A 12,011-nucleotide genomic window follows, 5' to 3' on the forward strand; every position below is an offset into this window, starting at 1 on the left:
AGAGCCGCGTCGCGGAACGGCCGAAGCGGCTGGAGTGGCCAGACCCGCGGTGCAGAGTAGCCAGAGCTGCAGTGCAGAGCGGCCGGAGCAGCCGGAGCAGCCAGAGCCGTGGTGCGGAGCAGCCAGAGCTGCAGTGCAGAGCGGCCGGAGCGGCGTGGCCTACATCTCCCCTAGCAGCACCAGGCTCCAGAGAGGAGGGAGACTCAAAACAGAGTTAAAATCCAGAGAGGAGATACTCTGGCCTCGCGGCCTAGGATGCAGAAGCAGCGTCTTACTGCTGGCGGCAGCAGCGAGTTCACTGGACGGCCCTAGACCAACCCACTCAACCAGCCACCAGGCGCCTGAGAGGAGGGGTGGACAGCAAGCCGAGGTGAGCAGGTGCTGAACAGCCGGGCGACAGTCAGCAGTTTTGTTGGTGCAGGGAACATCTAAAGCTCCCAAGGGCCGGGCACAGCACAACTGGCAAGGACTCAGAGCGGAGTTCAAAACCAGAGAAGAAATACGCTGCATCACGGCCGAGGGCATGGCAGTAGTGCCATATTGCCAGTGGCGGCAACAGCAAATCCACCGAGTTCACTACAGCTCAATCAGTGCACTCAACAACCGTGAGTCAAATTGCGGCCCCTAGGGGAGAAATCCCAGTACTGCACTCCCAGGGACTTGCGCACATAGTCTCCCTGGGTCAGAGATTTTAGCACTGCAGCCCAGTGGGGGAGTGGCAGTGGCAGAGATATCATACCATAGTCACAATTCCCCGCTGGAGAACGCCCAACTTGGCATCCCCCACGGTCTAAGCAGCCTTGATTGACTCCCTGGGTCTGAGACTTTGTGATACAACCCAGTAAAGGAGTAGTGGTGACTGAGATACCACAGACTCGAGATCCAGAGCATCTTAAGTGAACTCGTAGTGACTCAGGGAAGAACCCAGAGAAGGCACAAACTTCCAAAATCATGGGAAAGAGAAATAACAATGGAGCAGTGAATGCCAACAACCCCACAACATCAGAATCTGATAACACAGAAATCCAAAGATCTCTAGAAGATCAAATTAGGAAAATAACTTTAGAAATAATAGAGGACTTTCGAAAAGAATTTAGAGAGTCAAAAAGAGATAAAGGATGCAATTAATGAAGTAAAGGCCTCAATTCAAAGTATAAACAACAGATTAGACCACATGGAGAATAGAATCTTGCTTCTTGAAGATGATCATTCTAAAAATGAACACATAGTTTCTAATTTAGAAAAAGAAACCCGACAGCAGGAATCTGACATTGAAGAAATATGGGCCCATTTCAAGAGAGCTAACCTAAGAATAATTGGAATAGAGGAGGGAAAAGAAGGTGAAACCAAAGGGATCAACAATCTCTTCAAGGAAGTAATAGCAGAAAATTTTCCAAACATAGAGCAAGAGGTCGATACACAGGTCCAGGAAACTTATAGAACTCCCGTTAGACAGGATCGGAGAAGAGGATCCCCATGCCACATAATTGTCAAAATGACCAATGTGGAAGCCAAGCAGAGAATCTTAAAGGCAACAAAAACATATTCCAACATATTCCAAACTCTGAAAGAAAACAACTTCCAGCCAAAAATTTCCTACCCAGCAAAACTATCCATCAAATTAGATGGGGAAACAAGAAGCTTCCATGACAAACAGCAACTGAAGGAATTTATGTCTTCAAAACCAGCGCTAGAGTAAATACTCAAGGAGATTAACTGCAAAGAGGAAATGGGTAATACACGCCAGAACCAAAGAAACAAGAATTCCCATCCAGCAGACAACTAAGCAAAGAATAATAAACAGTATCTCAAACAGAAATAAGATCTTAACATGTTGGGAATTAAAAATTATCTCTCTATAATCACACTGAATGTAAACGGCCTCAACTCCCCAATAAAAAGACATAAAGTGGCAAAATGGATTAAAAGCCAGAATCCATCCATCTGCTGCTTACAAGAAACACACCTTACAAGTAAAGATAGGAACAAACTCAAGGTAAAGGGCTGGAGCAAGGTAATCCATGCTAATGGTACTCGAAGACAAGCAGGAGTAGCAACTATGATATCAGACAAGTTAGACTTCAAACCCAAACTTATTAGAAGAGACAAAGAAGGTCACATTTTACTGGTAAAAGGAATAGTCCAGCAAGAGGAAATAACAATAATCAACATCTATGCCCCAAACATAGGGGCAGCTACTTTCATAAATCAAACTCTTTGTGACATGAAGTCACACATAAATCCCAACACAATAATACTGGGAGACTTCAACACACCTCTCACAATACTAGACCGATCTTCCAGACAAAGGGTCAGTAAAGATGTCTCAGAACTAAAGAACACCATTAACCAAATGGACCTGTTGGACACATATAGAATATTTCACCCAACTACAGCAGAGTTTACATTTTTCTCAGCTGCTCATGGAACCTTCTCCAAAATAGATCACATCCTGGGACACAAAATGAGCACTAGCAAATTTAAAAAATGTTACATACTTCCCTGTGTCATTTCAGACCATAATGGAATGAAACTAGAAATCAACTATAAGAAGACCCAGAGAAACAACATAAACATGTGGAGACTGAACACCACACTTCTGAATGAAGAATGGGTCATAGAAGATGTAAGAGGTGAAATCAAGAAATTTCTAGAAACAAATGAAAATAAAGAAACAACATATCAAAACCACTGGGACACTTTGAAGGCAGTATTAAGAGGAAAATTTATAGCACTGAGTGCTCACATAAGAAAAACAGAAAATCTTCAAATAAATAGCCTTATGACACACCTCAAAGCCCTTGAAAAGCAGGAACAATTGAACCCCAAAGCCAGCAGAAGACGGGAAATTATTAAAATTAGAGCAGAAATTAACGAAATAGAGAATAAAAAAACAATACAGAAAATCAACAAAACCAAAAGCTGGTTTCTTGAAAACATTAACAAGATTGATAAACCACTAGCCAACCTAACTAAAAAAAAAGAGAGAATCAACCCAAATTATGAAGATAAGGGATGAAAAAGGAGACATTACTACTGACAGTGTAGAAATCAGAGGATTATCAGAAACTACTTTGAAAAACTATACTCCAACAAAATGGAAAATCTGGAGGAAATCGACAACTTCCTAGATAACTACAATCTTCCTAAACTGAGTCAAGAAGATATAGAACACTTAAACCAACCAATAACAATCAAAGAGATTGAAATAGCAATAAAGAGCTTACCATCAAAGAAAAGCCCAGGACCAGATGGTTTCCCAAGTGAATTCTATAAAACCTTGGAAAAACTTCAAGAATTCCCCCTAAAAACTGGAACGAGACAAGGATGTCCACTATCACCACTTCTCTTCAATATAGTACTAGAGACTCTAGCCAGAGCAATAAGGCAAGAAAAGGAAATCAAAGGAGTACAAATAGGAAAAGAAGAACTCAAGCTTTCACTATTTGCAGATGACATGATACTATATTTAGAAAACCCAACAAACTCAACCAAAAGGCTTATAGAATTGATCAACAAATTCAGCAAAGTATCTGGATACAAAATCAATCTTAAAAAATCAGAAGCTTTCCTGTACACCAACAATAAATCCACTGAAAAAGAATTTCAGAAAACACTTCCACTCAGGATCTCCCACAAGAAAATAAAATACCTAGGAATAAACTTGACCAAGGAGGTAAAAGATCTCTACAAAGAAAGCTATAAAACACTGAAAAAAGAAATCGAAGAAGATCTTAGAAGATGAAAAGATCTTCCATGTTCATGGATTGGCAGAATAAATATCATTAAAATGGCCATCCTCCCAAAAGTGATCTACAGATTTAATGCAATGCCCATTAAACTACCAAGATCATTCCTCACAGACATAGAAAAATCAGTCCTTAAATTTATCTGGAATAACAAAAAGCCCAGAATAGCCAAGGTAGTTCTCAGCAACAAAAACCACACAGGAGGAATCACAATACCTGACTTTAAACTATACTACAAAGCCATTGTAATAAAAACAGCATGGTACTGGCAAAAGAACAGATAGATAGACCAATGGAGCAGAATAGAAGACCCAGAAACAAGTCCACACACTTTCAGCCAATTGATTTTTGACAAAGGGGCCAAAAACATACACTGGAAAAAAGATAGCCTCTTCAACAAATGGTGTTGGCAAAACTGGTTAACCATATGCAGAAAATTGGAAATTAATCCCACTTTTTCACCCTGTACAAAAGTCAACTCACGATGGATCAAACACTTGGAAATTAAACCAAGACCTTGAAGCTCCTTGAAGAGGGCATAGGTCCAACACTGCAACACATAGGCACAGATAAACATTTTCTCAACAAGACCCCAAAGGCACGACAAATTAAAAGGAGAATCAATACATGGGATTGCATGAAACTGAAGAGCTTCTGTTCAGCAAAGGAAACTGTCAAGAACTTCAATCGAGAGCCAACAGAATGGGAGAAGATTTTTGCCAACTATACCACCAATAGAGGACTAATATCTAGAATATACAGAGAACTCAAGACACTCAACACTAAGAAAACAAAGCATCCAATAACAAAATGGGCAAATGAACTAAATAGACACTTTACAAAAGAAGAAATTCAAATGGCCAATAAATGCATGAAAAAATGCTCAACATCACTGGCAATCAGAGAGATGCAAATCAAAACTACCCTGAGATTTCACCTAACTCCAACTAAATGGCCATCATTCAAAACACAAACAACAACAGATGCTGGAGAAGTGGGAACTCTAAGACATTGTTGGTGGGATTGCAAATTAGTGCAACCACTTTGGAAAACAGTATGGAGAATCCTCAGAAGAATGGGAACAAATCTACCATTTGATCCAGCAATACCACTGTTGGGTATCTACCCAAAAGAAAAGAAACCAAACTACCAAACTAATGCATGTGTATCTATGTTCATAGCTGCACAATTCACCATAGCCAAACTATGGAATCAGCCAAGATGTCCATCAACAGATGAATGGATTACAAAACTGTGGGATATGTACACAATGGAATTTTACTCAGCCATCAAAAAAACTCAATTACATCATTTTCAGGGAAATGGATGGAACTGGAGGACATTATGCTAAGTGAGATTAGTCAGGCACAAAAAATAAGAAATCAGATGCTTTCCCTAATATGTGAGAGTTAGGGAGAAAAGAGGAGCAAACAAGATAACCTAAAGGAGGAGAAATGAGGGGGGAAGAGGAAAATCTCTAAAGCTCACAATGTACTTAAACATATGGAAGTCAATCACTAAACCAAGCAAGGGAGGGAGGGACGGTGAGGGAATGGGGTGGGATTTGGATAGGGGTTAAATCAGCGATGAGTACATGTTTGTACACACAAGTTTTTTACCCCAATAAGTTGTATGAATATAATGCACCAATTAAAAAAATTAAAAAAAAAGAAGAAAGCCAGGCTCAAAGCAAAAAGGAACTAAAATAAATAAATAAATAAATAAATAAAATTAAAAAAATAAAAAAAAATAAAAATAGCCATTTCATACTCTGTTGGAGGGATTCTAAGTTAATATAAAGTTTCTTGAGAACAACTTGGATATATTGATTTATGACCTTTTCAAAAAGTTCTTATACTTTAACCAAATAATTATATATTGAAGAATCTGTGGAAATAATTAAAAATACAGAAAATGATTTATGTTAAGTGTCCTTAGTAGCATTAATATTAATGCAAAGCAAATCCCAAAACCCAAAATCCTGTTGCTAGCTAAATTGTTGAGATTTCTCTATAGTAGGCTTTTATGTAGCCATTAAAATGTTAAATAAATGTTAAATAAATTCAGTGGTGAATGCTTTTAATACTAGTACTTGGGAGGCTGAGATAAGAGGATCGCAGATTTACAAACAGCCTCAACTACTTAATCAGACCCTCCACAACTTAGTGAGACCCTGTTTCAAAATAAGGAATAAAAAATAGGGCTGAGGGTGTCGCTTGGAAGTAGAACGCCCCTGGGTTCCATCCCCAGTATCACAAAATAAATAAACTGTTATATGGAAGAGGATTCATTTAATTATTAGAGGCACTTACAGTTAACAACTTGCTATGTTATTTTCAAGAATTTTCACTTCACAAAACTTCAAGAAGTTTTTTCCTCTGCAAATCCCAGAAGGTAAGTCAGCAATTACAAAATCTCCTCTTCAAACAAGTAGTACGAAATAAATAGTTCTAATATTTTTTTAAAACCAAGATATCATACCTCAAATTGCAGAGTTCTCCTTCCCGTTCCACTTTTTCATGTTCTAATTGTGATTTTGCTTCTTTTGTTTCTGACAGCTCCTTTTGTAGTCCATTAACCTTATTTTCCATTTTTTTAAATTTTCCTGTAAGTAGTTCACAGTGACTTTTTTTAAGTTCTATTAATCTTTTATATGAATGAATTGCATCCCAGATTTTCAACAGGCTAACTGAATCTGTACCAGAGACAAAAGAAATTAATTCTATAAGTGCTTCTTATATATAAAGAAATGCATTTTCATATTCTCTCATTCATACACTCAACAAATGTGTTCTGCATGCCTACAATGTAGACCACATTATACTAAGTTCTGCAGAGCTTAAGTCTACTTGAGAGACAAATAAAGAGACCTTTATAAATTCAGATAGATGCTGTAAGAAAACAGAATTGGGCTGGGCATGGTAGTGGATGCTTGTAATCCCAGTGCTTGGGAGGCTGAGAGAAGAGTATTGCAGGGTTATGGACAGCCTAAGCAACTTAGTGAAGACCCCTAAAACTTAATGAGACCCGCTTTCAAAATAGAAGAATAAAATAGGGCTGAGGGCGTAGCTTGGAGGTAGATTGCCCCTGCATTCCATTCCCCATAAACACACACACACACACACACACACACACACACACACACGGAAATTGTCAAACTATAAAAAAATAAGATCCAACTAAATGCTGCCTATAAGAAACATTTTAAATGTATAGACACAGATTGATTAAAAAGATGAAAAAAGATATACTATATAAACAATTGACAAAAGAACACTGAGCAAGAACAGCCCTTTCTTTCTCCTTCCCTCCTTCCTTCCTTCCTTCCTTCCTTCCTTCCTTCCTTCCTTCCTTCCTCTTTTTCTGCAGTACTGGGAATGGAACCCAGGGGCATTCTACCTCTGAGCTACATCCTCAGCCCTACTTTTATTCTTTATTTTGAAACGGGTCTCACTGAGTTGCAAAAGGTCTCACTAAGTAGTAGCTAAGGCTGTCTGGGAACCTGGATCCCCCTGTCTCAGCCTCCTGAATGCTGGGATTACAAGTGTACGCCACCATGCCTCACTCCAAGAATGGCTATATTAATAACAAAGTAGATTCCACAAGGAAGACTATACCAGCAATAAAATGAGTTATTTCATAAGGATAAGAGGCTCTATTAACCAAACACACAATCCTGAATTAGTTTATAAATAAAATAACAGCTTCAAAATATATAAGACAAATTGGATAGAATTGCAAAAAAAAAAAGACAAAACTCACTAGTACCATCTGAGATGTCAATGCCTTTACTCAATAAGTAATAGAACAAGTAGAGAGAAAACAGAAAGAATAAATACAACAGACTTGAATACCATTCTTCTTACCAAAATCTTAAGAATTTAGTCCAAATGATTTGAGCCAGGCAAAGTATGTTTTCTGATTACAAAGCAAGCAAATTATAACAATAAGAATATCTGGGAATACTCAAATATTGGAAAACCAAGTAAACATACATCTAAATAACCCAGGGTCAAAGAGGTAATAAAACAGAACTAGAAAGATTTTTTTTGTGTGTGTATGTAGAATTGGGATTTAACCCAAGGGCATTCTCCTCTGAGTTATACCCCTAGCCCTATTTTTTAGTTTTATTTCGAAACAGGTCTTGCTAGGTAGATGAGAGCAAGTTGCTGAGGTTGGCTTCGAACCTGCACAATCCTCCTGTCTCAGCCTCCCAAGTACTGGGATTACAAACATGCACCACCATGCCTAGCTTAGAAAGTATTTTGAACTGAACAAAAATAAAAATATAGGACACCAGGATTTGTATAATATAGCTACAACAGTACTGAAATAAAAACATATTAGCAATGAATGTTTTTATTGGAAGAGTTTCAGATCAATGATCTTCACTTCCACCTTAAGAAACTAGTGAAGATTAAACCAGTCCTGGTGGCATGGTGCAGGCCTGTAATCCCAGTACTTGGGAAGCTGAGACAGGAGAATGACAAGTTCAAGGCCAACCTCAGCAACTTAGTAAGACCCTGTTTCAAAATAAAACACAACATAGGAATAGAAGTGTAGCTCAAAGGTAGAATGCCCCTAGGATCAATCCCTGGTACCATGAAAAACATAAAAAAATAAAAGAAACTAGTGAAGATCAAATTAAGTCTAAGGCAAGCAGATTAAAGGCAGTAAACACTTGCTATTGCCTGAATGTTTATGCCCCCACAAACACATATCCTGACATATAATAACAGAGGTAATGATGTAGGAGGTGGAGCTTTTGTGAAAGAAGAGGGTGGTAACCTAAAGAAAGGGATTAATGCTCCTTAAAAAAAAAAAAAAAGAAGCTGGTGGCGCATGCTTTATAATCCCAGTACTTGGGAGGCTGAGACAGGAGGATTGTATAGGTTTGAAGCTAGTCTCAGCTACTTAGTAAGGCTCTCAGCTACTTAATGAGACCCAATTTCCAATAAAATATAAAAATAGGTCTGGGAGTATAGCCCAGAGGTAGAATGCCCCTCGGTTCCATCCCCAGTACCACACACATACAAAAAAAAAAAAAGAGAGAGAGAGAGAGAGAGAGAGAGAAAGAAAGAAAGGAAAAGAAAAGAAAGAGAGCCAGGCTATGGTGGCACATGCTTATGCTCATGTTCATGCTCGTAATCCCAGTACTTAGTAAACTGAGACAGGAAGGCTATAGGTTCATAGCCAGTCTCAGCAACTTGGGAGGCCCTCTGCAACTTAGCGAGACACTGTTTGGAAAAATAAATAATAAAAATCGGGTTGGGGATGTAGCTCAGATGACAGAATGTCCCTGAGTTCAAACCCTAGTACCACCAAAAACACCAGAATGAGTTCCTTTATTCCTGCTGCCAGGTGAGGACCCAAGGAAAAGGCAGCCATTCATGAACAAGGAAAGAGACCTTCACCAGACACCAAAATCAGTACCTTGCTTTTAGATTTCTCAGGCTTTGGCATTTTGAGAAATAAATTTGTTGCTTGTTAGCTACCTAATCTATGGCATTTTGTTACAGCAATTTCAATATTCTACTACAAGAAAGATTAAGTCAGTTAAACAGAAAATAGGAAAAGATATAGAAAATAATGAGATCAAATATTTTGAGGAAATGAATTAAAGGCATAGAACTCTGTAACCTCCAGGGAAAATGCTGATCTCCAAGAAGTAGAGAATACAGCCGGGCGTGGTGGCGCACGCTTGTAATCCCCGCACTTGGGAGGCAGAGACAGGAGGATCGCGCAGGTTCGAAGCCAGCTGCGCACACTGGCTTAGAAGACCCTGTTTCCAAATAAAAATGTAAAAATAGGACTGGGAGTATAGCTTGGAGGTAGAAGGGCTTCCAGGAACCCCAGCACCACCACCACCAAAAAAAAAAAAAAAAAAAAAAAAAAAAGTAGAGAATACAAAGTGGTTACCAGAGTGGGGAAGGGTGTGGAAAAAGAGAGGGAATGGTTAATGGGTACAGAGGTGTATTTGGAAAGGAGGATAGCTGTGTTCAGGAGTTGAAAGATTCATTGTTACAGTTTGGAGTGTTACCATTTGGGGGAACTGTCCCCTCTGTTAGGCTTCCAGAGACAATTTCCATAAAACTACTTGTCCTTGTCCAGACTAATGATAAATATGCAATAGTCGGAATCTTGCTGAAGATTTAAATGAGTTTATTAGTACAAAGATAGAAATAAAGAATATAGGTACAGCCCTATATTATAGGGGGATAACCCAAAACAAAGTCATTGGAATACAAAATACACAGCAGCTTTTGTAGACATAAAGTCCTCCATCTTGCTCTCTTACGTAATTCTATGACATAGGTAAAGTCTGCCCCTTAATTTCACCCCTGTTGGTCCTAGGTTTCTTTGTTTACCAGAAGCTTCACAAGGTCAAGGGCCATGTGGTATCTGCTCCTCTTTCACGAAGGTCAATCCCTTCCTCCTATCCTCTTGGGGAATAGCTAGATATCCTTTATTAATTACTTTTAGCAAGGATACTTTGCATTATAGTAGCTACTTGACTGCCTGGCAGTAACTTCGCCATAGCCACCCTTCCCTTTTACAACTCTGCGTTCCATTTTCTGTAACCCGATTTTTAATATATATATGTATATACATATACATATATATATTAACCAGAGCTTCTTTTTTGAATCTTCCTAGGCCATTCTTAATACTGGTACATTCAAGATAAAGACATTAGTATGTTAGTTCTTCCTAATCTAATTCCTTATAGCCCAGTAGGCTTTTTTTCTTTTTAACTGACAAGCTGATTTTGAAATTGATATGGATACATCACAGTAGCAGAACACTTACCTAGCATGTACAAGACCCTTGGTTTGGGCCCCAGCATTGAAAAAAAAATCACATGGAATATAAAGGATTTAGGAGAGCCAAAATAAACCTACACAAAGAACTAGACAGGAGGGAGAAGAGTGTACCAGTATTGGGAATGGCCTATGAAGATTTGAGAAAGCTCTGATTATTAATAAATATATTTCAAAAATTGGGTGAGAGGCAGATCTGTGAAAGGAATTTGTTTCTGCCAAGAAGCAGGCAACTATTTTAATGTACATTAACCTAGCTAAAGATAATTAGCAAGTCATAGGAGAGAGAAGCCAGGACTTCCTCATTCTAAAGACAGGTTTACACAATAATTGAATAATCTAGTTTGAATGGGAGAAGGGGATGACCTTCATGAAAGGAGACACCAGGGTGGGGGGGGGTAAGGAGAGGAACCTTACAGGGACTTTAATATGTCAGAATTACGTGAAACAACATGAAGGATGTCATGTGTATAAAAAGTCTGTTCTGTGTTTTGTATTTCAGTGATTTCGTTAGAAGCAATGCCACTGTACCTATCTTCTGTATTTCTATCTTTTTAATAAATTCCTTTAAATCTTCAGCAAGAGTCCAAGCTATTGCATATTTATCCAGAGCTCAGGACAAGAATCTGCAGTTTTTGTGTTTGAGGGAAATTGTTTCTGGGGGTCTAACAATGGTCCCCAGGGACTGCTCCCCTAGATAGTAACTGTCACCCCCAAATGGTAACATTCATCTTTCACTGCAACATCTTTAACTGTAACAAAGAGGTTCATTTCAAATATTATAAATCTAAAGTAACCAAAACAGTGTGACACTGCTATAAAGAAAGCCAAATAGATCAATGATATACAACTGAAATTGTAGAAACAGACCTTGAATTCTACCTCCAAGTTACACTCCCAGTTGACCAAAGAAAATATACAAATAGAAAAGAAGAATGGAAAGATGCTCAACATTATTAATCACTGGAGTAATGTATATTCAAACCACATCGATATACACAATATATACCATTATAATGACTAAAATTAACAAAATAAAATTATGAGTTTGTAAAGATAGGGAAAAAATGGAACTGTCATACACTACTGATGGAAATAGAAAATGGTACAGATAATCTAAAAAATAATTTGGTAGCTTAATATGAAAATATAATGGGGCCTGAGGAGACTCTTGTGAGTGATAGACCTCTCTCTCTCTCTCTCTCTCTCTCTCTCTCTCTCTCTTTGGTGGTACTGGAGTTCCTGGAAACCCTCCTACCTCTGGGCTACACTCCAGACCTATTTTATATTTTTATTTAGAAACAGGGTCTCTTATGCCAGCGAGGCTGGCTTCGAACCTACTCGATCCTCCTGTCTCTGCCTCCCAAGCACGGGGATAACAAGCGTGAGCCACCATGCCCGGCAACTTTTTATCTCTTGATTATAGAGTATGACATGTGTT

At 38.6% G+C, this 12,011-nt stretch overlaps 1 protein-coding gene across 1 annotated transcript in view; it reads right to left on the bottom strand.

The window, feature by feature from the left end:
- LOC308276473 (ankyrin repeat domain-containing protein 26-like) overlaps positions 1–12,011 on the bottom strand; it is a gene marked incomplete at both ends in the record, with an annotated part of 147,982 nt that overhangs the window by 62,456 nt on the left and 73,515 nt on the right. Inside the window, one exon of the mRNA XM_080715268.1 lies at positions 6,231–6,444. Coding sequence (XP_080571394.1) covers positions 6,231–6,444 — 214 coding nt within the window. The remainder of the gene's footprint in view (positions 1–6,230; positions 6,445–12,011) is intronic.

This window comes from Muscardinus avellanarius (genome assembly GCF_963383645.1).
Source record: "Muscardinus avellanarius genome assembly, chromosome: 1".
Lineage (NCBI taxonomy): Eukaryota > Metazoa > Chordata > Mammalia > Rodentia > Gliridae > Muscardinus > Muscardinus avellanarius.